This window comes from Coloeus monedula (genome assembly GCF_965178545.1).
Source record: "Coloeus monedula genome assembly, chromosome: 5".
Classification (NCBI taxonomy): Eukaryota; Metazoa; Chordata; class Aves; order Passeriformes; family Corvidae; genus Coloeus; species Coloeus monedula.
Window position 1 is genome coordinate 44,825,453 of NC_138785.1, and position 27,814 is coordinate 44,853,266.

The window sequence follows — 27,814 nt, forward strand, 5'->3', positions numbered from 1 at the left end:
GAAAGTCAGGCAAAAATGTCAGAATGCATGCATGGATAAGCAGCTCCTGGACAAATGGAAACATAAAAGAGAACCCTACAGAGTGTAGGTACTTTCCTACTTACTGGCAGGAAAGTAGCATATCCAACACACAGCCACACACAAAAAGTATTCTGAACTTACCTGGACCAGCAGCTTGATTGAGGTGCTGCTTTTGCTGTCAAACTCAGTGCCCCCAAAGCTCCAAAATGGGGGACTTGCCAAAACCTCCTTAAAGTTCATTACTGTTGCTTTCATTTTACATGGCAAGTGTAACTATTCCAGCTTCACAAATAACAATCCGAGGTAGTGTCATCTTAGGCATGCAGAGAGAAATTCAAAGCATTTTGGTGAGAAGAGGCAGGGTTCTGGATCCAATCAAAGTATCTGTGGAAGACACCTGCAGTCATCCACCAACTCTGGAGTCAAGCTTTATCAACTGGCCGTGCTTTCAGTGACTTTAAAAGCCTTGACATAACTATGTATGAGACTCTCATTTCTTACTTGTAGAAGATACCTCTGAGATGCTGAAAACTTGCAAGCATATATAGGAAATGAACTTGGCTATCAAAAAGAAGCAATCCAATGCGAACACCTCTGTACGTGCACATAAAACATGTACAACAAGCCTTGGTAGGGATAGTAATTTTCATTTAACCAGGTAATATAATCAACAGGTAACTTTTTGGGCACGAATCCCCTCCCATGAGTGTGAAGTAGGAACAACATTTTTGAAGACTAAGTACTAATTGCTACTGTTATTGGTACACTACTCACACATGTGCTAGTAAGGCTGTTCCCCAAGGGAAGAGTATTGGTACCTGTTAAGAAGGTGCTAAGTTAATATGAGAAAAGGGTTGTTACGCGCCAAGGGGGAAGCTTGAGATAGATTTTATTCTGTGGAATACCTAGTGACTAACAGGATGGGAAAAAAAATGTCATACCTCATTTCACCCCTAGCATGGTACAGCTGGCTGACTTACGAGCTGTATCTCCCCTCCCCATCTGGTCTTCACAGGCGTGCCTTGAAGCTTTTACTCCTTCACCAGCACATCCAGGTACCCCGCTCCCGTGTAACCCTGCCAGAGGCAAGGTCTGCTGCCCTTGGCCTTACTGCCCTCACGTCCGAGGGCTCTGCTGATGCCCACGTGTTTTACAATACCCACGCACGCACGGGCTGTAGAAGATGCCGTGGGTTCTTCGTTCCTTGGCGCTCTTTGCCAGCAGTCCTGCAAAGCGCAGGCACTGCGCTCACGGAGCCAAGCCAGACTTGGACGGGAAAGGTGCCTAGGGACAGACTCTTTAAATGTAATTTTAAACTCTTCCTGTTCTATTTTCCCACTCAAATTCCGCGCCCTGCGCCCCGCACGTGAGACCACCGCAGCCCGCTGCCGCCGGTCCCGCCCACCGCAGGGCGGAGGAAGGGCCGCGGCTCCAGCGCTCCCGCCCGGCCGAGGGGCGGAGCCGGCTCCGTGCGCCCGCCCTGCTCGTCCCCCGACATGGCGGAGTATTCCTGCGTCAAATCCACCAAGCTCGTCCTCAAAGGGTCGAAAGAGAAGAGGTGAGGAGCGGGCTGCCCGCCGCGCCCGCCCTGTTCCGCGCTGCGGCGGCTGCAGGGGCCGGGACCCCCGGCGGGGCTGATGTAGGGGCTGGGCGGGGGTGAGGCCGGGCCGGGCCGGGCCTTCCCTCCGGGCAGGGACACCCCGGGGCTCGGCGGCAGGGCAGGGGGGTCGGGCTGGCAGCCCCTGGCTCCCGGCCGGGGTCAGGGACCTGCTCCCGCAGGGCCTGGGCGAGAGGCCGTGCCGGAGGGAGACAGCGCGGGGCGAGGGCCGGGTCGGCGGCTCGTTCTCACTTCTTTGCATCTCCCCTTCCAGCAAGAAAAAGCACAAGGAAAAGAAACGGAAAAGGGAAGAGGATGCGGCAGAGCAGCTCGATATTGTCGGTGAGCTGCTCTCCAGAAGTTATGTGACAGTGTGGAAACTGTAGGGGATGCGGCAGAAGCTAAAGAGGTGGTTATAGGACTTTGTAAAGCAAGTCTAACCACTGCAGAGTGTATAACTGTTTTCCACAACATCCTATTTGTATATTGGAATCTTCCTCGATTCCAGATGGAACTTGTGACACCAATGGAACGGATTCAGATTTTTATAAGTAATAAAATAAAAGTACTATTATCTTAATCAGGTAGGAGATATCTGTAAGACAGTATACAAGGAGAAAATTTTACTGTTCAAAAAATGTTAAAGTTGTAATTCTAAGTTGTGCACATGGGAAGGACTACCTTTAGCTTTGGAAGAATTCTGTAAGAGTCAAATGTTCAAACCCAGATTGGTTGGAACAACAAGTCTAAGGATTACAGCTCACGTATTTAACAGTAAGATGAAACAGTATTTCTGTTTCTGTTGTGCTGGAGAATCTAATAAATGGATATGACCCCAAAACTCAGGAGACTGATCCAGAGGGAGAAAATATTTTCCTTGCAGGGTGTCTCTTTGCTGCATCAGCTGAGTGAAACAGCTTGGTCTGTGGACTAACACAAAGAAGGGCTACAGCACAGAATCTTGTAACTAGGGATGTCAGCAGGTAGAAGAGCAGGACCTCCTGAAGCAGCAGCAGCAAAACCATTAAATTGGCTCTGGACTATAACATAATGCACAAAGGTTGCTAGATAGCAGTTTTTTATCTTTAGAACTTAAAATTCCAGAGAAGACATGGAAGTATAATCTCTTGTGCTACTGTAATCAGAAGTTGTGATTACTCTGTTAATAAACTGTCATGGTTTTGTATTACAGGAAACTGGTGGGCTGTCAGCAATTTTGGTGAAATTACAGGAACTATAGCTATAGAAATGGATAAAGGAGCTTACATCCATGCCCTCGACAATGGCTTGTTTACACTTGGAGCACCACATAAAGGTTTGTTCCAGGCAATTTGAAAGTAATAAAGTTTTAATAATGAAATGCCTGAAAGCATAGAACTAGCATCACTTCAAGGCAACCAGTGTTACAGCTAAAACCAGTTCAGTACAAAAAATGCAATAATTATAGCCAGAGCATGCAGATGACTTAAACCTAATGACTACCAATCAGTTTCACTCATCTAGTTTCATGCTGGCTTATGTGTGTAATAAATTGAACTGCACTGGAGATGATGACCTGTTAAAGGCCATACCACTTGCTGGATAAAAAGCAGTATAGTTTTTATTAAAACTTATAAAATGTTTATGGTGTCACTTGAAGAGTGAAATTGAAGGCAGATGAGTTTTAACGCTTATTGCTGCATCCTTTTCTTAATATACTTGTTTGTCACTGCACAAGAGGACTACTAATGTGCTGGGATAATTAGCCTGTTCTTTGAGTTTGAGAGCTGTGACTCTGACACGCACTGTTCTGGAACCCTGACAGTGTGTGTGTTTCATCTCCAGGGTGAGATCAAAGCAACACTGGCCATAATTCTCTTGTTTTGGTTTTGGGGGATGGAGAAGCTAGTAGCTTTTAGAATACTGAGTTGAGTTACCATAGCTGAACCATAATGCATTTTGTTATGCAAGAAGAAACATTACAAGGAGATTAATGTTTTCAAAGCCACCAGGAGAATTACAAAACATTCTCAACTATAAATTTCTTTACAGAGTGATCTCTTTGTTTTGTGTCTTGTTTTAGGCACTTTAAATATATGAATATAAATGAGCACCTGCATTGCTTTTTTAAAAGTGAATGCTCAAAAAGGAATTTTTAAATAAATAAATACTTTCCATAGTATTTAGGAATGGTCAATGTTTAATTCTCTTTGATACTGCAGTATTACTAGGCTAAAATGTTTTACATTTATACTTTGTACTTAACTAATGAAAAATTCATTCCTCAGATGATGAAGGCCCTAGTCCTCCTGAACAGTTTACAGCAGTAAAGTTGTCTGATACAAGGTAATTGCTATAGTGTTTCAAGTTTTGATACTTGTTACCTTTGGATTTTGTGAGAGCACATTTTAATACCCATGTGAAATATATTGTCTACTACTAAATGTGTTTGTGATGTGTTGGATATTGTGAATTGCGTGAATTAAAAACACTTTATTGTTTTCCTGCATTTTCTCTTTGAGGATTGCTCTCAAGTCTGGTTACGGCAAATATCTTGGTATAAATTCAGACGGACTTGTTGTTGGACGTTCCGATGCAATAGGATCAAGAGAGCAATGGGAACCTGTCTTCCAAGATGTAAGCTCTTTGAAATAGGTCATTTGATGTTGCCAGTGTTTGACTGTATTTTGAGTTGATCTATGTAGATGGTTTTTATCAGTGAAGTAAAAGCTTTTTGCAATCTCTTTCATATTGTAAGTTATGATTTTCCAACTGCAATGCATTTAGTGTTATTGAAAGCTTTTTAAATACTTCAGTAGCTGCATTTTGGCAGCTATAAGCATCTTAAAAATGAAGGAGCCAGCAAGTCTGGTGACTAGCTATTGAAGTATCCATGCATAAAAGAACTAAACACATTTACAGAGACTTTTGGTGTATTGTAGAGGATAAATGTTATAAATCAAGGATTATATACAACCTTGTAACACTTAAAATATATTGTGATTTTATTTCTGCAGAGGAAAATGGCGTTACTAGCAGCAAACAGCCGTTTTATTAGATGTAATGAAGAGGGGGACATAGAAGCCAAAAGCAAAACTGCAGGGGAAGAAGAAATGATTAAGGTAATCTATAACTTCTACAATTAATACAGGATTGGCAGGAATACTCAAATAAGCAGGTGTCTGTGTGCTATGATTTCCTGTTAATACAGTTATAATTGCATCCTATAAGCTGTCAAGTGATACGGCCACAAGAAAGGGCCTAAATTCTCAGTACTTCCTGTAGAGATAAGATACTTTACCACTCAGGAGGACAAAAGAGTCTGTGTGATCTTCCAGGTAGTTCTAAACAGCTTGGGACAGAAGAGAGGAATTATGACCAAATCGGGGACAGAGAAGGGTTTACCAGAATGATGCAGAAGGGGAGATCTTTTAAGAGAATCTAAAAAGACTATCTTGACTTTATCTGAACATGGAAAATACATGTGTCTCTCCAAATAGAGATAGGTGTCTAATGAGTCAGAATAATAACATTTTTAAGTCAATCTCTGAATTGTACCTGCCAAAATTAAGAGCTGTAATAGTGCTCCTTTGAGATGAAGGTAGTTATGTCTTACCATAGTATCAAGGATTACACTTAACATTTCCCATATTTTGGGCAGCTCTTACTTTCATTGCAGTTGTCTCTGGTTGACCAGTTTGAAAACTGTGGACTTGAAAAGTCACTGTGACTCTCATTCTGTTAGGAAGGATATGTAGTCATGTTTAACCTATAACTTGTGTTTCTTAAAATCCAGGTGGTTTCTATTGTGTTTTGGTTATTTTTTCTTTTTTTCTTTCAATTATTAGATTCGTACTTGTGCTGAAAGAGAGGCTAAGAAGAAAGATGAAGTTCCACAAGAAGACAAAGGAAATGTTAAACAGTGTGAAATCAATTATGTGTATGTACTTTAGAGCTGGTAACAGACTCAAGTACCTTTTTTCACTTCTAATTAGGGCCATCTTTGGTGGAAGGGCCAAATTCCCATCCAGCCTTTCATTCACTTTTCCTCAGCAGGACAAGGGAAGAAAACAAGATGAGAAAGCTCATCAATTGAGATAAAGGAGACATTCTGTACCAGATAGTGTCCCAGGGTTAACTGTGAAAAATTAATTAAATTTATTTCTTTTTAAATGGTTTAAGGCTGAAAGACAAAAATTAAAAGCATCACCTTTCCTTCTCCCATCTCCCAAGCTCAGCTTCACTCCAGACTCCTCCACCTGCTCCTTCAAGCTGGATGAGCTATGGGTCAATACACAGTGGTTTCTTTCAGCCACTCCTTTCCTTTCCCACTTTTCTCCTGCTCTGGTATGGTCTTATTCATGGGCTGGAAGGTAATATCTGATCCAGTGCCTAAAGCATCTCCTTCCTCTCCTTCTCTGTGCTTGATGTTCACACTGCCATTTTGCACTTTTAGGGTTTTTTACCTTCTCTGCCTGTGTGGCATTTTGCCTTTTCCTAAATATGTCCTCATAGAGGTGCCACTAGCTTTGCTGATGGATTTGCCTGTGTCCTGTAGTGGATGTCTTGAGAGCCAGCTCTGTCCAGCACAGGGCAGCCCCTGGCCTTTTCTCATAGAGAAAGCCCTGCAGCTTCCCTACAGTCAACACCTTGCAGCTACATCCAGTACACTTTTGCTCCCTGATTTCTTATGCTAGTAGTTGAAGAAGGTGCTCTTCAGAATTTGTAACCACTTCATGCTAGTCACATAGGGGCTCATTCCTACTTAAACTGCTAAAAAAATAAAACCTGAATAGTTTTCACCTACAGAAGCCTTAGTGCTACCTTAGTACTGGGATGGTTTGCTGGATTTTATTAGGTCAGTTATCTGCTGTTTTAATAGGAGCTAAGATTCTTACCGCAGCTGTTGTGTTGAAAAGCAAAATTTTAAAGAAGTTTCAGTCCTTTACTATTTTTCTTCCCCCTTACAGGAAGAAATTCCAAAGTTTTCAAGACAAAAAGCTTAAAATAAGCAAAGAAGATACGAAAGCCCTTAGAAAAGCCAGGAAAGAAGGCACTTTCCATGAAATGCTACTTGACAGGTACTTAGAAATAATGTATTGATTAAAAAACTACTGGGAGATGGACTTACAGTAAACCTGAGGTACAAAAGAGGGCTAGATTTCAGGGGGGTGGGCTCCTAAGCATTTTTCTGCTGGTGAGTGTTGTACTTGAGTCCTGGGGGTTGCCACTTTTTTTTTTTTTTTTTTTTTTTTAAATCTAGATTTTCACTTCTTTAGCTGAAGTTTGCAGGTTTGAATTTACCTGTAAATTAGTTCTTTTGGAAATCTTTATTAGTTCTTTTGGAAATCTTTAACTAGGTTGTTCAGTTTGTTTAGTACAGAGTTGTTGAGGGATTGATGTTTTTAATGACAAAAATTGAGCTAATTTTTAGCATTTTTCAGTACCTATGGTACCAGCACATTTTGGAGAGGCAGAAGTTGCATTTTAAAGAGAAAGAGCATTTATTAAGGACAGTCTTCATCTTATCCAGTGGGAATACTTTTTTTTCCCCCTGAGCTGAGACTAAAGAAGTTGTCTTGGATTTTTAAAGCCTTTTACATGAGTGTATAGTATAAATATTTGCATTAATTCAGTCAGTGGAATGCAGAAAACTATTTCTGATAATTGAAAGTGATATGAGAACACTGCAGGGCTCTCACAGGTGGTCAGTTTCAGATCACACTGAATCTGAATTCCGTTTCTCAGAGGAGACAAAGCGCAATCATTATGATTTGAAGGGAAAGTCGAGGTTACCTTTAGACACTGCAGTTCTATCTCCCTAGGAAAACAAAGTTAATTAACAAATCTAAAGTGTTGTTAGGCTTTTTTATGTGCTTTGAAGTAAAGTTTAAGAAAAATTGCTTTCAATGCATTCTCAACACTTAGAGGAGATAAAACACCCAGGTGTAACTGTATTTGGTCTGAATCTAAACCTTGTTTCATTCACTCTTCCCATACAGGAGAGCTAAAGTGAAAGCAGACAGATACTGCAAGTGACATCCAGCTGGTCCATTTTCTTCTGCAGCTTTGATGGCAGCATCAAATTGAAAATGAGTAAAATATTTTGTAATTGTTTTTTTTATTTAAGGCATTTTTTAAGTATCTTCAGAATTATATTAAAATTTTCTGAAATATTAATAATCCAGTTGTAAAATCTTATTAGCTGTATCACTTGTGAATATTTGGCTTGTATTAAGAGAATGGCTCCAAGAAAAATTAAAGGTATATCCATTAACAGTGGTAAGCTATCTGCCATATAACTGAAGCCCTGGGAGGCAGACTGTACACTGATTTAGTCCAGAGAGAAAGTTCCCTGGCTTTTAATTGCCTTTAGGACAAATTCTAGAAATAAATAGATGATTGTTCGCAAATGTTCCTGGCCAGAGTCAGGAATTCTTGGATAAAAAAAGCAGCATAGCTGTGAGTTTTGCTATGGAAGAGAGGGAGAAAAAAATGTTATTTTCTCCAAAGCTCCTTAGTTTGGTCTAGGACTGGGGATTAGGGCTCATTAACTAATTGTTGTTGTAGGTACCACGCTACGTGTCCCTCCCCAGAAATGTGACTGATGTACAAAAACCATTGGAATATTGCAGTCCTGGAAGTGGCCTGCTGCCAGAACTACTCCCAGAATCACTGAGAAAAAGACAGCACTGCAAGGAGCAGGCTGTGGGCCACAGTAACTATTTATTGCTAGTTCATTGCACTTGTCATTGATCCACAGTCACTGTGAATCTTAAATACACTTGAAGTGAATGCTGATGGTGGAAGTAGACTGATATTACAGCATCTGTTTTTCTTTCAAGAATATGTTGTTTGAATAAAAGCTTGCCTGGTAGAACCCACAAAAAGGATTACTCAAACACGGATACACCTGGAAGGCAGAAATCTATGCTCTGGTGGGGCAGGGTGCTGAAAGGACTGCTCAGTAGCAGAATAAGGGCCCAAGAGTTACCCCTGAAAGGGAATTTTTCATTCATGTTAGTGTAAATAGGAGAATACAGTGTGTTGCAAGTAGCTATAAGTGATAGTAAGGGAAAAATAGAACTGAGAGGCATGTTTGTCACAGAGTGATGAGTAAGCGAAGGAAAAAGCAATGGCAGAGCCAATGAAATGAGACTGTCCTGAGCAGGAGAGGAAGTATTAGAACTGGCAAGGGACTGGCAGCCTTGCAGAGAATGAGGGTATTTTAGTAGCAATGGAGTTGCCCTGCGTGTTGGGACTAATGATGCACTAGAGTCTTGAGAAAAGGTGTTCTGAGATAGCACAGAAACAGGGATCTGGGGAATTCACTGGAAATCTGGTCCCAAGAAAATGAAGTCAAAGGTATAACAAAACATTGAAGATCAGTGTCTGTCTTTAACTGTTGCTATAAGCAGTCTGTTTGGATGTTTTCCCAATGGAGGTATTCATGGAGTCATCTTGAAGATACTACGTCCTGACAGTAGTGTTAGCACAAGGAGCTTTAATTTAGTTGAAACAGAGAGGAAAAGGAGGAAGTAATTTGGGCAGCCTCTTCCTATGGGGGAAGGAACAGATCTGGAGAGTGCTAATACAGTACTGGTTAGATGAGTATGGGAGAGCAGAAGGGTGGACATATGTGCTAAATATCAGTGACACCAGCTGTCAGTACAGTTAGCAACTTAATTGAACATCTTAAGAAGCTTTTTCCTTCTTAGGTTTTTGAAAATTGACAGAAGAAACTTAGATAATTAAATAGAGGGCCTAAGGTACTGGTGTGGGCCCTGGAGCCAAGGCATTGTGATAGGAACACAGTAGAATAGCCATAGTCAGAGAAGGTGACTGGTGCTGGAAGATAACTTTCTTAAACTGAGAATTTCTTTACCAGTGAAAGAACTAAACCAGAAGCACAAAGAGGCTTCAAAAAAAGTACACTGCATAATGTCACAATGGCATCATTATGTCTTGAGAGCATTTGGAAAGAGTTTTTAATTTCCCAAAGTCATTGTTTATTTTCTCCTGTTAAAAATGTACAGAAGATGATAAAGCATCTAGACAGAGATAGTAAATTCCCTAAAATGCTGTCTGCCCCGGATATAAAAGATGAGCAAAAGGGGTTGCAGATGTTCAAAAAATAACTTAATCAGACCAACTTAATCAGAGTCTTTCTTACCATAGCCCATAATAGTATATTCAGATATCTGGAAGTAAAGATGGGATTATTGTCTTAGATGTATTTGTTTTCAACTGAAAATATTTTCCAGACCCTATAGAAACTGCCTGATCTCCTGTTTTTAAAGAACACTCCCATTAAAATTTCAAAGTTTATCCTGCTACACTGTAATTTTCCTCAGTTTCTAAATCCACAGATTGGTTCTGTATCTTCTTTCACTAGTGCTTAATGTTTTTCTGCCTTGGTCTCTAAAGCTCCGTGCAATTCCCAGCTTCTGCTCTGAGCTGGCTCCTTCCTACACTGTTGCATGCCCTCCTCCCAAGGCTTTCCCACACTACAGTACATTTTTTATCCTTTCCTGTCTCTTAGTTTTTGCAGTTTGATGCAGCTTTCCAATCTACCTTCTGCCAAGGACTTCCCTTCTTTTTCTTGCCACCCCCACTTTGTTTTGTAAGAGAGTTAATTGCACAGGCAATTAAGTCATGATGTTAAAGACTGCATCACTTCTTTTCTGTGTGCCTAAAAACATGTGACATGTCTTAGGCACTGCACAGAGCACATGAGACAAGCTAAAACACAGGCATCCTGGAAGGTTTTGAGTACTTTTTCATGGTGCTTCCACCAACCCTTGCTGATGTACACACTCATGAAACATTCATTTGCTCACACTAAAATGATAATGGTCATACTAAAATGACCTAATTTGGGCTGCTGGTTTGTACTTGATATTACAACATCCTGGTCTAGTGGAAGGTGTCCCTGCCCATAGCAGGGGGCTTGGAACTAGGTCTTTAAGGTCCCTTCCAACTCAAACCATTCCACAATTCTTTGAAAGAGATACCATTTAAATAATAATTAGAAGGCAGGGCGCTTGTAGATGGATGCATCTCATGCCCCGTGTTTCTCATTAGTCTGTCTCCCCAGTTGCCCGTTTCCTGCACTCCTAAGCCGCAAGATGGAGAAAAACCCTTTCTTAAGAACGCGCCTGCCTGACATCTTTCATTGCCACACAGCCTGCCTAAAACCTCCGCAGGATACAGAGTAATTAAAAATCCTAGTACTGCCAAACTGAAAACTGGTGCCACGGGTTTTCCCTCAGTGTTGCCAAAGAGAGGCGGTTTTATTTCAGACTCCCCTGTGCGGAAGTTGCCTTTCGTGGAAGCGCGACTGAGCGTGAGCTGCGCTCTGCCGCGTCTGCCCGGGCGGGGCGGGGCTGTGGCGGAGGGCCGCGCTCCGCTCCCGGCGGGCGGGGCGCTGTCATGTGCCGGCCGCTCCGGGGAGCGCCGCGCCGAGCGGAGCCGGGCATTGCCATGGCGGGCCGGGGCCGGGCGCTGCTGCCGCTGCTCGCCCTGGCGCTGGCGCTGCTCGCCCTGGCGCAGCCCGCCCGGGCGCCGGACCCGGTGAGCCTGGCGGGGAACGGGCAGGGGGGAGCGGGGCCGACGGGAGCGGATCGGCCCGGGGCTGGCGGGGGTGATGCGGTCGCTGCCGCCCTTCCCGACGCGGGAGGCCGGGCGAGCCTCTGAATCCAGGCGTGTGGATGCGCCCACGGGCTCCCGAACGCGGACATGGCTCCTGTGGCGAGCGGCGCGGCCGCGGCGGCGGGAGGGGCTGTGCCACGGCGTGTTTTGCAAGTCCTTGCTGCTGCGCTCGCTTTCGTGCGGGTCTGTACTGTCAGCGTTGCCCTGTCACACCACAGCAGCGATTTCCAGAAGGAAAGTTCAGAGGGGCTTGCTAAAAGTACGCACGGCTCTGAATCTCCTGAGTGTATTTGCTGTAGTTCACCCGAGGGGAGGGCTTTAGGTGTCGTTTCTTGCTCTTTCGGCTGTTTGGGTTTTTTTAACTGAATAAATGAAATATATAACTTGGTGGCATTGGGAAGCTGGGAGGGCGGGGGTAGTCGTTTGGAGCAGGCTGGCTTCCATTTCCTGGGTATGTAAACAGCTGCTCTTGCTTCCTGGTGTATTTTTTATTCCTGAAGCAACGAAGCGTTCTCTCATCTCTTCTGAAGTTCCTGAATTTCCCCATCCTCTGTGAAGAGGATTGGTTTTAAATACCTCTGGATTTCAAAATGTTTTTTTCAATCTATTTTTAAATATTTTAGGAATATAGTACACCCTTTATTCTTTAGTGTTTGATCTTTTTCTAGCAAATTACATTGATTTCAGGAAAATTGGTATGGGTTTTGTGAGAGGGGAGACCTGCAGGAAGGGACTGCGGGCATCTGGATGGCCCATGTTCGCTTAGTGTCTTTTCTACACAGGACTGGGCTCTTCTCTCTCCCCTCTCTTCTCCCAGTCCCATCCTACCCGCCAAGAGCAGCTTCCCAATACTATAAGCTATTTCCAGCTTAAAACACCTTCAGAATTTTAGCCAAAAGTATTCTAGAGTGTGGAGTTACAGGAGAAAGTGCCAGCTGTCAGCAAAGTAGTAGCATTAGATCTTGATTTGCATTTGATTTCACTTGGTACATCTTTGCACTTGCACAATATCCACTGTGTGTCTGGGCTGCAGATTGTGCTGCTGTGCAGCCAGCTGTTAGGCTTGGATATTTAATTTTTGTTTGAGATGGAGGGATGCATAATTTGCTGAAGAATTCTTCCTAATTGCCACTGTTTGGGTTAATCTCATTAACAAAGAATACAGAAGATAGGTGCCTTGAATTATATCTCAGTGGTGCAGGCTCTCAGTCCCTTTAGCTTTCATTGAGGCCCCCTGAACCTTGCTGACCTTTGTGTCCAAACTGCGATTTAAATTGTCTTGGTCACTGTTTTTTCAGTACTGAAAGAATACTCTTAACCTCTGTGTTCAGAAAGGTGAACAGTATTGGGACTCCTGCAGCACAAGAGTGTTGCATTGGCATCATCCCATGAGGGAAGAGGAGCAGAGAGAACAATGTGTTAGATCACAGAGTTCATAGACCAAAAGATGCTGAATATAACAGATTGACTGAAAGAGACTGAATGCAGTGTCCTTAAACTATGGAATTACATTTAATAGCTCAAAGAGGTAATTTTATATTTATTTTTACATCGGAAGTTGAGAAATATAAAATATATAAATATTAAGGAGGGATGCCAGAGATGGTCTGCCCCAAAAATATTTTTGAGGGTAATAAAATGTGTGCTGGTATTCCTTAGATTGGACAAGCTACATTCAGCCTATTTCATGTTAACGAAATCAGTCTAGGTGTCAAAATATTTACTTGGCAGTCATTAAACCATGCATTAATTTTCTGTACTGCAGTCAATAGTAACTGTTACTACTTGATTTTTTTTTTTTTCCAGTTCACCCAAATCATTTTAACTGTTTGCTAGTTATTTGGTTTCTGTTCCACTTTTTTTTTAATACAATCAGTCAAAATATAAATCTTCTGTGCTACATCCACTTTTTATTTCCATCTTTCCCCATACCGTGTTCTATTTCTCCTTCACTGTGTTATCTTCCTGGTAGTGTTTTGATCCAGTGCTCCTGCGTGTCTGTTTTTGTGTCCTTACATACGTCTCAATTTGAAAGTCGGCAGTATATAAGATAATCAAAATATGCAACCTACTGGTAACAGTAGATTTTAAAGAGCAAAACAAAGGGAGGATTAAATCTCCATTCAAGAATATCCATGTTTCTCTTAGGGGGTTCAATGCACGTTTGAAAAGCACATTTATAGTGGTAACCTGCTGTTTGGATCCAACTTCCAGTGGCTTTTTCTAGGGGACCACCTCTGGCTTGTCACACTGGAAACGGAAAGTGATTCTGTCATGCTGAAAGGATGCTCCTGCTTTTCTTGGACAGCATTTATTGTCCTTCTATCAGTCTCAAGCCTCTGCAGAGAGGAGAAACTTGCTGACCACAGTAGTAACTTCATAGCTGCTTATTCCACTCTGGTTATAAAAAGTGCTTGTTGGTTTTTCTGCTGCTGCAAGAAAATTCTTTACATGTCTTTTTTTTTTTTTTTTTTAACCTTCTCAGAAAGCTTTGCAGTTCATCTTTAGCTGGTTGAAAAAGATAACAATTTTTTTGTTCCATGTTAGAACTTCGTGTAAAAAAAGCCATTTCTAGCTTTCTAGTTTTCTAATTGTCTTGATATCTTTTTAAATTGCTGCCTGTGTGCCAGCGTAAGCCATACAAGGAGCTGCTGCAGTCACTTCGCTTGTTCTCACTGGAGAAGAGACTGAGCGGAGGCCTCACTGCAGTCTACAGCTCCTCACAAGGGGAAGCACAGGGCAGGCACTGATCTCTTCCTGTTGCTGATCAACAACAGGACTTGAGGGAATGGCCTGAAGCTGTGCCAGGGGAGGTTTAAATTGGCTGTTAGGGAAAGGTTTTTCACCAAGGGTGGTCAGGCACTGCCTGTCAGAGATCAGGATGCATTTGGACAGTGTTCTCAGGCACATGGTGGGACTCTTGGGCTTGTCCTGTGCAGGGCCGCAAGTTGGACTCAATGATCCTTGCAGGTCCCTTCTGACTCAGGATATTCTGTGATTCTATGATATAATAGTTAACCTAAAGAAACAGTAATCTCTGATTTCTTCAGATACCTCAATTAATGCTAGCAGTTTTGAAGGATGTACAGGTTATTTTAGGACTTATTGGCTTCTTTACCTTGCTTTATACATAGACAGGTGAGAAATCTAAAAATACCACATGTAAGGTGGGAACATTTTCTCTGTTCTCTCTCCCTTTAACTGTTGCTTCCCTCACCTTTTTCGTGGCTCAGGCTGCAAAGCACTCAGAAGATAAAAATAGCTGTGAATACAGGATTAAAATCCCAGGGGAAAATGCCAGGAGTGACATAATGTTTAGCACCTTTAGCTTAAAATCCTCTGAAATCAGTTTTGCACAGGTGCCACTGTTTTCTCTGTGAGCATGGGCTCTACTCTCATCCACTTTGGATAACTTTTTTGTTAGAGGCTTTATCTGTCAGGAAATGCATTTTGAGAGAGGTATTTCCTGAAGATCCAAATATGTGCATCCGTTGCAGTAGGATGTATATGTAATGTCACTTTCTTCTGATGGATTTTAGTATTGCAGGATGGAAAATTGCACAAGACAGTTGCATCAGTACTGTTAAGCATTTGTCTGGCTTTGCACAAAACCTCTGACTTTCGTTGCCTAATTAGTCATGTGATATTCCTCCTACCCTCCTTGTTTTGATACTTCTTCACTTTGAAAATTAAAGGGCCTTTTGTCTTGGGCATTCTGTTTTAGCTGTGCAAAGTCTATAACTGCACTGCACTGAAATCTAGGAAATAGCTTCTGGTCCTATACCTCCACTTCATGTGTTGGAAAACCAACATTCATCTCATGCTTTCTCCCAGCAGCTGGAAACAGTAGAAAGAGATTAACATTGTAACACACAGAAATCCATCCCAATTTATAATTGCTGTTTCCAGTTGTAACAAATTAGGCCAGTGTTTAAAGTCTGTGGCATTGGGTAAGACAATGTGTTTTCTGTATTAATGCATTAAAAACAGCTAATGAGATTAGCCCAAAGAGAACATTGACATTAGTTAACTTCTCTGTCCCAGTTACATAGGTGCTGGAGATGTTGTCACAGTTTTCACTGGAACCAGAATGCATTGTAAGGACACACTAGTAATCTAATTAATACAGACTAATAAATACGGGAAATCAAGGGTGGGGAGGAAGGGAAGTGATGGAAGGATTACATCATATTTTTGTTTCTGTTGTGCCTCCCAAACATTTGTGTTTTAGGAGCTTTTCTACAGGCTCCCAGAACAGCACATGTACCTTTCCTTTTTCCTAGTGAGATATATTATGCTCTAAGGCGCTTATTGAACTTCTCACGTAGTTTCAGGACCAAATCTGGCCTGCTCTCGACCAGCTTGAAGCACAAGTGCGGGTGGCCAGTAGGCATTTGCTTGTATGTCACTGGGGTAAAACATAGTATTATAATTGTGGCATATATATGCATATGTTTATATATTTATATGCATGCTTTATGTAATGGATAGAAAAACACCCTTGCATTCACTTGGAGTATGCCTAAAATTGTTCTCAAACTTTGATTTGTAGCTAGCCATGCTCACAGGAATGAAGGTGTATTTTTTTAGTTGAATTGCACCCCCCATAATGTTAGCACCACTTCAGCAGCACTTGTCCATGCTGAACCCAAAGTCGTGCCATACAGCTTATTCCACCGGCTGAGGGATTGCCAAGAGCTCATTACGCTTTCCCTGCCCCAGCTGCACAGTGCATCTTAACACTAAACATAGCTAGGAATGACGCTGTAAAATGGGATTATGAATTGGACAAACAGAACAGACTGGTTCATACTGACATCTGAGGTTCCTGAACTTGTATAAAGAATATGATTTGAAGTGCTCTTCATAAAATCACACAGAGTGAAAATATGTACGGTTTGTATATTTATCATACCCTTTTGCTTGCCCTGGACTACATTAGACAAGTTGTCTGAAGGTCTGTCAGACAGCATGGTGAAGTTGGTGCTAGTCCCTCCTTTTCTATTTTCCTCTTTCCAAAGTCCCAAGACTTTGAATTAACTGACTAGTCCTAAAAGTTTAATTAGAAACTAAGTCTACTAGAATAATAGTGTTTTAACAAAGAAGCTAAATAGCAATGTTTCACTGTCTTTACAGTATGGAGAAGAGTGCAGGAGTAAAATGTACCCTCCTTCAGGACCAACGTAAGTAATCTGATTCAACTTGTCTAGCAAATTGTAGAGAAGTTGTGATTTGCAAGTCTGAACAGGGTTTTTTCTTGAAACTTGTTCCTGATGCAGGTCTACAAAATGCTGGTTACAGGTGGGAAGACCTATTTTGTCAACTGTTTTTTCAGAGCCTTCTTTAAATTTGATCTCTGATGTTTGTCTCTCAGGTTCAAAGGGAATATACCCACATATGTCATAAATCTTGACTTGCCTCCCAGCAAAAGGTGGGATGACTTGATGCGTGACAAAAAGACAGAGGTAAGAAATGCAGAGCTTGCTCTGAGGTTTAACAGATATAAAACTAGCACATAGCCTTTTATTTTGAGAAAAGTTTTAAAAGGAATACATGTGCTAAAACTATCTGAAAGGGATAATGTTTCCAGTTGACTTTTTTAATATGATTCCAGTCTAAAATACTTGCTTGAGTAAACTTTTTGTCTGCTTAACACTTAAGCTAGCAGCATTAAGTGTAGAGACACTGGTGTTTAGGATGTAGAGGTGTAAAAACGAGGGTGCCATAAACAAGTGTGTGCCATTTCATTTATCAAATCTCCTTAGTCATGAAGTGATGCAGAATGAAGAGGGAAGAATACACCAAAGAAACAGCCTTGGTGAACTGAAGTGAAACTGAGGCAGCATCCCTTCTCTGCACCTCCCGACTTCTCTCAAAATATTGCATGAGATGATGAAATGGCAAGGGAGAAGTTAAGAACTTACTGCCCTTTTCAAGAATGCTGGTTGTAGCACTGGTGTTTACATAGCACAAATAATTTTTTTAATATTTAAGCCTATTTCAAACTACTTAAAACAGCTGTTCTGAAGATCACTGAAAATTCAGTTCAGCACTTTTTAATTTCTCAAACAAGGCTAGGGCTTTTTGCTATATCCCTGATGACTTTGGCCTTTCCACTCTGAAAGCCAGATGAATTCTGCTTACATGCTAATATTTATTTTAAAAATATCATTTAAGCCAGTGGGTGTTGGAAGCTTCAGGTTTCACCTCAAATTCTGAAGAGTTTTATCTCTTATGTACTTTGGAGTTAGATCACATGGAGTGGAACTCTTATTTGCAACATTGACATCTTGCAAATGGAAAGCATGTGATTTAATAAGAAATTTATTGAGTATTTTTGTCTTCAGAAACATCAGTGCTTAAGCAAAGAGCTTGAAATTAACATTTTGAAAGATAGCAGAACGCAGAGTATTAAATTAAATCTGATCAAAGGAGAAGAAGATGAGGATGACTTTCCTGTAATTTGTTGTTTCTGGTAGAAGGACACATTGGAACTAATCTAGAAAGTTACTTGAACAAAGCTTGAAGAATTATTCTAGTGGGGAGTTGGGGGTGTTTTTCTCACCAAGAACATGACATTTAGCACTTTACTTAAGTATTTATTTTTCTCAACAGAGGATTTTATCAAGTCTGTCGTGGAGTTCTGTTAGTATTCTAGCAATTCTTGCACTTAAGATCTTCTATTCAATAAAAGACCTTGCTCTTTTTAGCTGAAGACTGTGGTCCAGAATATTAAAGATATAGCAAATACCTTCTTCCCCAGTGGCAAAGTTGTTGACATAGTGGATAACAAAATAGTAAGTATTTTCAGCTTAATTTTTTTATTACTGTATGCTCTGACTACGGAATTAGAATGCTTCTAAATCTGACAATTAAGAACTTTAAAAGTTCTTAAATTACAAGTTCTTAATTCCACTTCCACAACAGAATAAAATGCTATTTTAAAGAGTCACTCTGAAATTTTACCTTCTTGTCTGCTCTGAATTACTCTGAAACCATCAAACAAAAAATGCACATCTCTTCCCTCTTCCTCCTCTAATTTTTCCTAAGATCTTTTTAAGTTTGGATTAATAACACTAGACAAATATGCTACAGACTTAGTTACTGTAGAAAAACACTTGACTGAATTTTTTTACCATGTTCCACTTCTTTTAAACAGTAGAGTAAAATAAGGTTTTGAAAACTGTGATAAATGTCTGATTACAGGGACAGCTTTGACCAGGCCTCACCTTAAAAATCAGTTTGATTCTGATTAAAGTAAGCTTTGGCATGGAACAGGGAAAAGCAGTGTAGGGTTAGAGACAGCAAAAGGTGAGATCTCTCTCCCATTTTTGGTTACAACATATCCCTGTGTGCCTGAGTGGGGTTGGCAGCTTTTATAGGTTGCCATCCCAGTGTGTGAAGGTCAGGGTTGCCCATAAATACTGACAGTGAGTGCCACTGCAGTTGAGCTTTTAATATATACAAGTCCTACTTCACTCTGTTCCATCTGTTCCTGCTAAGAGAGACTGTGCTCATGTCCATTGCTCACGTCAGCGTTTTGATGAGTGAGAGTTTTCTTTCCTTAAGTATGTACTTGTCTTCCAAGGACTCTGCAAACATCCTCAAGTTCTACAGACTGCAGAGAAATTAAACACTCAGTAGTTGTGAGAAAAATGTGCCTGTTGAAGAGACGTTTGTTATAAGTAACAAAATAGTGTTAATTTAAACATGTATCGTACAAAACTTTTCCTTTCAGGCTCATCTGACTGCCACGCTTCCTTATCCTTTCAATGAAGAACTCCAAGGGATTGCAAATTCATCTGGGATTCCTTTGGGTAACAGTTTCCAACACTGTATTATCATAGTGGAAAGCTAGGAATACAGATTCATTTAAAATTAGTGTGTTTACCAATCTGCAGTTAGTTCTAATCATCTGTGACTTTAACTAATCATTAATTAAGTAGTTAAAGCAATAAATTACATCTCACACTAAACAACAACAGTGTTTTAGAGGAGAATGCAATAAATCACCTAAGCCTTTTATCAGGCTGGGACTTGTCTGTAGAGCTGTAAGTTCTCACTCCTAGGTTTTAGGAACTAGAGGAAGTCTCAGCTCCTGTGCACCAAAATTTGAGGGAATCCTTTATTCACATTGGTTTTGCACTCAGCTGTGTGTCTGCTGTTGACATATAAAGAAGTCAAGGCTCAGTTTCCTGCTGTGCTGTCTTTCCCTTGTGGTCCTTGCCATGTCCTTCTGCCTTCCCTCTGTACCTCCTGCAGAAGAATGCCATTCCAGGTGAGGAGTAGGCACCGAGTTCCTCCAGAACTGAGACAGAGAAGGACCATTGCCTGTTAGCACTGCTTCCCTCATACAGAAGCAGTACACCTGCTGCTAGCCAGCAGCTCTTATGTGGCATTAGTGGTACATACAGCAGCTTTCTTCTTTAAAGTGAATTTTATAGCTTGTTTTGAAGTTTCCAGAGGAGGAAGTAGCAATGACTGTCAGCTTTGTACATGGTAAGGCAGAAGGTCAAGGGATTCTGATCCTTCTATTTGCCTTTCAGGAAGCTCTTGATTTTGCTGAATCAGTCATTTTAAAGATCAAAGGAGTTTTAAATTTAAATTTTTAACAGAAATATTACAGAATACTGAACTTTGCAGTATGCTTTTTTCTAACCATTTTTTTTTCTGTTCGTGGCAAGTTTCAATTTAACTTCGTTTCTTTTTTTTTTTTTTCTAGGGGAAATCGTTATTTTTAACATTTTTTATGAAATTTTTACTGTATGTACATCAATAGTGGCAGAAGATAAAACAGGTAATGCAATCCAAAATACTGGTAACAGTTTCCTTTTATGTAGAAGAGGGTCTGCCTCAATTATGCAAATACACTCCTCCTCAACTGCAGGCAAGAAGATCTAGTAAAGAGAGTAAAAGGTAATAATAATACCTAAGGACTGATAATAAGAGGTATTTCTTGAGAAAGGGAATAAGAGTTCACAAGTCTCTTAGGTTTAAAAGGACAAAAAAAGGACAAAATTACTTTCAAAGATGGTTTGGGTTTGGTTTTGTTGGATAATGGGTTTTTTGTGATTGGTTGGTTGGGGATTTTTTAATAGGTCATATTCCTTTTTCTAGGGAAAAGAAACACCAGCTACACATCTGGAACTTTCTCAGTGCCATGCAGGATTTTGTATCTAGTTTCTAGATATTGCATGTGTATGGTGGTAAAGAAAATGGACAGTCTCTTTTAAGAAAAGAGAAGAAAAGAAACTCTTTCATTCTCCTACTTAGTTCTGCAGCCCTTGTCTATACCTGTTCCAGCTTAGGAAGTTTCTAAAGGATTCTCAGAGGGCTTCCAAATGTCTCACTTTTAGAGGAAGCTCAAGGTGTTGCCATTGCATTAAGATAATATGGAAAGGCTTGAATATGAGTTGGACAGCAGTTTGCAAGATCAGTTGTTTTCAGTTATGGCAAAACACTTCTCTGACCAAAAAAACCCCATCATTGTATTGTGGTTATGAAAAGGGCAAGTAGAGAATGCTATTTTCCTTGCTTACTTTCCCAGGTATTTGCCTGCTTACTCCTTTCTTGGGTTTCTAAGCTGAAATTTGTCTATTTCTTTAGAAAACTGTATTTATTTATCTATTTATTTATTGTTGTATAGGGAAACTGTACCATGCCAGGAACTTGGATTTTGGACTGTTCCTAGGGTAAGTACTTAAACTTGTGACTTTTTTTTTTTAAACCCAAAGAAAAACCGAGCTGAACTTGAAATAGCTACATGCATTCTTTGAGTCTAAGTGATGAACTGGATGTTGCTATGACTGTGACAAGTAATTCTCCATTGGGTGTTGTGAAAAAAGGCTAAAATGAAAAGATCGGGATGTTCTGCTGATCTTATGTCAAACTGCCCCAAGTGCATCAAGAACAGTTGTGTTTTGTGTTACTTAACCTTTTTTTCTCAGCTCCAGTTCAAACTGTCTCAAACCAAAGAATGGCCCATGTAACCTGATCTCTGAGGCACAATAGATGTTGTTCTTTACATGATGGGATGAAGCATCAATTTTAATGTATGCACTGAAATGGGGATTGGATTGGGGCTTGGCATTTTTAAGGTGGTTTTTTTTTCCTTCCCCCTCTCCTCCCCCCGTTACTGTACTGTGCTCCACTGGCACTTCGCATCATTCATCCTTTCCATACAAACTCTGTAGTTTGTTGCCCAGCACTCATTAGTTCTCCTTTCATACCCCATGATCAGGTAGTTCAGCGTTTGCTTTTATTACCCCAGTATATTTTGTAACATCACTCATCCAGATGATGCTCAATGCACAATTGGAATTTAAATGTTCATCTTTATTAAAATTCTTACCTGCCTATCAAAAACTCATGTGTTGTCAACTGTGACTCCACCTGTCCCTTGGTTTGGCTTGTGTTGGACTTCTCTCACTTGTCAGAAATAGTGTGTACATGCTTCCTGAAAACTAAGGAAACTTTAAAGCTGCTCCCAGAATCTGGATTATTTCCAGAGAGTTTAACGGTCTGCTAAGTGCTCTTTATCAACCTCTTGCCTACAAACTGGTCTGGCTTATTTTGCAAACTAGAGCTGATATTTTCCTTCATGTAGAGCAAATCCAGTAGTACATGGTTTCTCTTCTGCCTTTGAAAAATAAGAATTTGAGGTTTGGCATCAGAGGCAGTACCTGTAGCTCCCTTTGCTAGCAGGTAGAGAACAAAGTTATGTGTTCAAAACAAACCAGCTGTTATGATGGTGCTGTTTAATTCTGAGCAATATATGTGCTCTTGGTTCAAACAAAACTTAGTTCTTTTCACTGCCTGCCTGTGCATATAGACTTCCTAGTTGTTCCTTGCTGGTGCTGCTCAGGTAACTAGGGAGCAGTGATGTTGGCAGACACGAGGAAGATCAGAGGACAGGCATCGCACACAGGATGTCTGCATGCTGTGAAGGGAAGCTTTAAAAACAGCTGAGAGAGGGAAGTTTCAAGTGCTGTACTGTCTCCTGCAGGTGGGATGTTAAAAATAATTCCTGGACGTTAACCCGGGAACTGAAGCCTTTGGTGGTACTCTTGGACTTTCAGAGGAACAACAAAACAGTGTTCAAGTCCACAAATTTTGCAGGATACATAGGCATGGTGTCTGGAGTCAAACCAGTAAGTATGGGGATGGAGCTTTGTCAATTTATTACAAATGCTTCAGACTTTCCTTTAAGATTTAAATTTTTCTGCTTTCATGCTCTGCCTTGGGATGTTTTTTAATAAATTATCTCAATTGTTCTGGTGCACAGCATAGCTACTTGAAGACAGATAAAAGAAAACAGTGCTGCACCCTTCCTTGTGAAAGGAGATTGCCTAAATGAAATGCTTCTGTTTAGACAGTTCTTAAAAACAGCATTGAATTTCAAATATAAACAGGAGTGAATACAAAGTGCTGAAGTGGTTAGAGTTTCTTGCTGGCTAATAGCTATTGCTGTGATCCAAGGGGTGAAACAGCACACTTGTGCTATTTAATTCTTTCTCCAATCTGTCTTGGAAAAGGCAGTCCTACATTTTAAGATTTTTTTGTTGGGTTTTTATTTAATAGGCAGCTGAAATCTGGGGTTTATATACATCTTAATAACCATCAGTACAGAACTATATCAGGGTGTCCAGCTTACCACAACTTCTCCTTTTTTACATGCTCTATCTTCTATTATAGGTAGTCTTTCTTGTAGAGCATTTCTGGCATAAATCCCTGCATTGTATCCATTTATTTTTGTCTTCTGCTCAAATACATTGGGAAGATTCCATTCTAAAAAATAGTCAGTGTAGCTGAATTCAGTTTTTGTCTGAAACATTTGTTGGAGAAGGCTGAGATTTGAGTTTGAATTCCGTGTTCCAAGTAACATGGACTGTGTGCTGCTGCATGCCCATGCAAATAGCAGTAACATATCAGGGTGTACTTAACACTGGGACTTAAAAATATGCCTTCAAACTGGAATAGTACTCAGAGGTCTGAGAAGAAGGTGACATACAGCAGGGAAAGGAAAACTGCTCATTCAGTGGAAAAAATGGCCACAGGCTTGACTTGCTTAGCTTAAAAGCATGCCTTGCTGATTGCTCTTCCAGGTCAGAAAATTCATTTCTACTTACTCAAGCCGTGATAAGTTAGGCTCTTCTCTACATGAGCTTGATCTTGCAGTCTGTTACTTAAAGGGAAGAGTCTTAACAAACAAGAAGCTCAGTTGACATATAAATTGCAATGCTGCCTCCTGTTTACTACTGGTACTCGTGGGCTGGCAATGGCTGAAGGTTGGCTTGTTTAATGCTTTTCAGAACTTGTTCACTCTGACAATGAATGAGCGTTTCAGTCTTGATGGTGGTTATGTAGGTGAGTAATGCTCATTTCTTTCATTATTTCTGCACAAATACCAGGGGACATACCAGTTACCTCAATAAACAGGCACACAAATGGTGAAAAGATTGCAGATGGGTAAGATAAACACAGCTCATTTAAAAACCAGCTGTGAAAGTTAGAATAGCATGAGTGAACCATCTGAAAACAAATTACTGTAACAGTGATATTTTGCAGGAATCTTCGAATGGTTTCTTGGTAGAAGAGATGGTATGTGGATGGGCTTTCTTACAAGAACAGTATTAGAGAATGCTACAAGGTATTCCCTCTCCCTCTGAATATTATGCTCCTTTAATCTGCTTTGCTTTCAACTAGCATGAATACTGTAGATGTATGCTTAATATCCAGTGACACAGATACCTTCCTAGTGACCTTAACATTAAATAGGTCTGGTCTGGAGCAGGAGGCAAGGCATCACACATGATCCTTCAAATTTTTTTCTCAGATATCTTTTTTCCTGATGAGCCTGTTGGTATCTAAATGTGTAAGCATTCTACATCAAAGCACATCCAACAGGTACTAGTACATCATACGAAGTAAGCAGAAACAAAGCTGTTATGCAATAAATTAATTCAGTGGACTATGACACAGTATGTCATCATTTTGTTCATGTTTTAAGTGTGGAAAAAGTGCAAAGAGCACCTCTAAACAATCGCACTTCAAGTACAAAATGAGAAGAGAAGCTTTGCTTAAATGTGTTCCTCTATGGTGATCCTGTCTTCTCATATGTGCATGAAAGGGGAAGAAAGGCTTAACTATCCAAACTTTCCCTAGGTCTGTGAAACTTGCTCTTCAGTACTTGAACCATTTATAGCATTTAATAGTCCAACACTATCTTACCCACAGTTACCAAGATGCAAAAGACAGACTGGCAAAAACAAGACTGCTGGCTCCAGCTTACTTTATTCTGGGAGGAAAAAATTCTGGAGAAGGGTGTGTGATAACTCGATCCAGGACAGCTGCTCTGGATATCTGGGAGTGAGTATGCTTGACCTGACACCTGACTGAGTCTTCAGAAGAGGACAGGTTCTACCAATAATTGCGTGCTCTGTTCCTTGTGACTTTGTTGTACAAGAGCTCACTTCTTTACCGTCATTGAAAAACACTACAGCAAACCTAAAAAAAAAAATCCATCTGTATTTATTATATACTGTATATGTGTACTTAGTATATAGTTAGAGAAGCAAAACACAAACTTAGACCTCTTTTCCAGCCTTGATATCAAGAAGGGCACGTGGTACGTGTTAGAAACAAACTACGATCGCTGGAAGCCTCCACTGGTACTGGATAATCGTAGAGGACCTGCAATGAAATGCCTGAACCAGACAACACAAGAGGTAAACATCCTCTTAATACCTCATATCCTGCTGGTTTGAAACTCCCAAGTTACAGTACTGACCTGACACAGCCAGGAGCATTCAGGTTATTTTCAAGCGCAGTTATAATGACAGAAGTGGCTGATGATTTTGTGATACCTTGTCTCTGCTTCTGGGTTATAAAAAGCTGGCTCTTTACATGAGGGAGGTTTGTGGGTTTTTTGTTTGTTCTTTTGTTGATTTGTTTGGGGTTTTTTGGGGTATTGTTTTGTTTCTTGGTTTGGGTTGAGGTGGTGGTTTTAGGGGGGATTCTTTTTCATTTGGTTTGTTGGGTTTTTCGTTTGGTTGGTTTGTTTTGGGCTTTCTTTTCATCTGAGTGGGTTTCCTGAAAGTATTTTCAGCAGCTGCATATGCAGGAGGATACACCTAGAGATACTTCGAGAAAGACTTGTGGTGCGTCCAGGGCAGTTTCACACCAGTGAAATTCAAACACACAGTCTCAGGCAGCGAACACACTTAAGCGTGCCATGCTCTAGTGAGATCTGGTCTGCTCAAATTTTTGCGGCCCACATTCTTCTGATATCAAGGTGTTATGGGTCTTGTGCTCTTAAAGCAGTATCTTGTTATTTGAGGTGTAAAGAAGTTAGTTCTCAGCATTTACATATACAGGTTAATGTCCTTTAACATCAGTGTATTATTTTCTTTCAGAATCTCTCCCTACCAGCAATTTATGATGTTCTCTCCACAAAGCCTGTCCTCAATAAGGTAATTCTTCTATTTTTGCAGGACGTTTAGGGTGGGGGGCAGAGCACTGACTACTGTACGTCTGAGGAGGAGGCTTCAGTGGTATATTCAGGGTTTTTTTAGGTGGAAACATGAGTGTAAAAACAAACCAAATTTCATGTTACTTTGTAACAGCAAAATGTAATTGCTGGAATAGCTATTTTCCAAAGCCCCTACAGCTTTAAAAGTCTGAATAGCCTGAGCCCTTTCCTCATAGCTGGCCCTTATTTGAGGCTGCAGCTGCTCTGCAGACATCTTGAGGACCCTTCTAACCAGAATTAATGTGTGATCTATGCCTTTGTAATTCACATAAAACAAGTTAATACACCTCATGATTTAGGCATACTACAGGCACATTATTCTTGCAACACAAGAGGTTTTAGTCTGAACTTTAAGTTTTGGTATTTAGGGAAAAAAAGTGAAGGAAGGAGTGTGAAGAGTTTTTGAATGATGAAGTTTAGTTCCTGTGTTAAGTGGAGGCAGGATTCTTGACTGAGGACACAGACAGTTCATACTCACATGTTGTTGACTAAAGAAGGAAAATGCTCATTTTAGTAGAACTGTTCAGCTGTATCAGAGAGAGTTTTTCACTAATTCCTGTAATGTGACTTATCTTCTTTTTTTCTTCTCCCCCCCCGCCTGTTAGCTGACTGTGTGCACAACGCTGATGGAGGTGTATAATGGCCATACAGAGACTTACCTGCGGGAATGCCCAGATCCCTGCAGTCCTTGGTAGCCCTGTACCTCTCCTGTGTTGGAAGCTGCTTGTCCAGATTGGCTGTCCTCCACAAAAAATGCTTCTGGAAAGAGATTACTCAGTCTAACTCCTTTCTTCAGAAATCTAATGGCTATATAGAAATGGCAAAGTGCTTCTAACAATGAAGGACCCTATCTCACAGCAGACTTCCTTGCTTTGTAACCAGCAGTTCTGCTGACAAGAAATGTATCCTCATGAGTGTCTGGTGTGATTTCAGCCATTTCTGCCAAATGAGTTCAGCAGTTAGTTCTAGATCTCTTCAGTCTTGGCAGTATTCTTGGTTTGTTCTTGGTTATGGGTTTGTTAATTTTTGGTTTTTGGTTTGGTTTATTTAGATTAAAATCCTTCTAAAGAACACAAATTATAATGGCACCTACCAATCAAAAAGAACTGGATATAAGAAGACCATCTGGGACAATACAATTATGTTATCCGTTCATAAGCACTTAAGATTAATTGCTGTTGTTCTGGTATAATATGAGGATATGTCTGATATGCCCTTTTATAAAATAACCTACCAAGTGTCATATTTAGTCACAGAAGCAAGGTCTTGGGGAAATATCTAAAAGAAGATCTGAGCCAAGAATGTCTTGCCACTGATTTATAGCTCTTTTGCTGAAGCTCTTTCTTGGCCTGTTAACAAATTACCTGTTTTTTAATACAGGTTTTTCTGTTGTCTCAAAAAAATACAATAAAGAAAAACGGCTTTCTGTGACCAAAGTACACACGTACTCATTTCATACTTCAGTGTAAGACATCATGCATGATAGATACCACACAGCATAAACTACTTTCATTTCTAAATAGACTGATTTTAACAGTGTCTGAAAAAGTGATTTCTTCTGATTTTTTAAACTGGTAGCTAAAGCTGTTGTCATAATAGGGTAATTGGGTTGTTTGGGGAGGATTTTGGTTGGTTGGTTTTTTTGAAAGTGGGGAAAGGAAGCCAAGTCAGATTACACCATTGTCTGGAATTCAAGTTAAGAAAGGCCCTTTAGAGAGAAGTAGTAGCAGCCTAATATCCTAGGAAGCAGATAATGTAGGAGGCAGTAGTTTCATCTGTGCCACTGGCTGCATTGCTGGGAGTAGTTTACAGTTCCAGCTCTTGTGTTTTCTAACACACAAAGAGAAGACACTAGAGAGTGAGCTTAGGGGCTGGTATTTATAGTGGTTCCCTTGTAATCTTTTCTTAACCTCCCTAGGAAAGAAGTGCTGTTCATATTCCCATTATGCCAGGAATTCAAAGCTGCCAGTAGTGTAAGGGAAGTGTTGGTCTCTCTTTGGTGTCTGCAGAGACACTATTGCAAAGGCCATTCCAAT

At 40.6% G+C, this 27,814-nt stretch overlaps 2 protein-coding genes across 2 annotated transcripts; both read left to right on the forward strand.

Moving 5' to 3' along the window:
- Positions 1-1,487: 1,487 nt before the first annotated feature.
- Positions 1,488-7,780, forward strand: FRG1 (FSHD region gene 1). Its single transcript, XM_082282689.1, has 9 exons — positions 1,488-1,579; positions 1,893-1,960; positions 2,811-2,933; positions 3,886-3,943; positions 4,120-4,234; positions 4,615-4,719; positions 5,446-5,537; positions 6,568-6,678; positions 7,600-7,780. The coding sequence occupies exons 1-9, from the start codon at positions 1,518-1,520 to the stop codon at positions 7,634-7,636; spliced, it is 771 nt and encodes a 256-aa protein (XP_082138815.1). The 5' UTR covers positions 1,488-1,517; the 3' UTR covers positions 7,637-7,780.
- Positions 7,781-11,037: 3,257 nt separating this feature from the next.
- Positions 11,038-27,215, forward strand: ASAH1 (N-acylsphingosine amidohydrolase 1). Its single transcript, XM_082282397.1, has 14 exons — positions 11,038-11,170; positions 16,385-16,431; positions 16,623-16,713; positions 17,959-18,045; positions 18,987-19,065; positions 19,971-20,045; positions 20,895-20,940; positions 22,254-22,398; positions 23,560-23,614; positions 23,816-23,897; positions 24,485-24,616; positions 24,852-24,975; positions 25,663-25,719; positions 26,384-27,215. Exons 1-14 carry the CDS (start codon positions 11,081-11,083, stop codon positions 26,471-26,473), a joined length of 1,200 nt encoding a protein of 399 aa, XP_082138523.1. The 5' UTR covers positions 11,038-11,080; the 3' UTR covers positions 26,474-27,215.
- Positions 27,216-27,814: the final 599 nt, after the last annotated feature.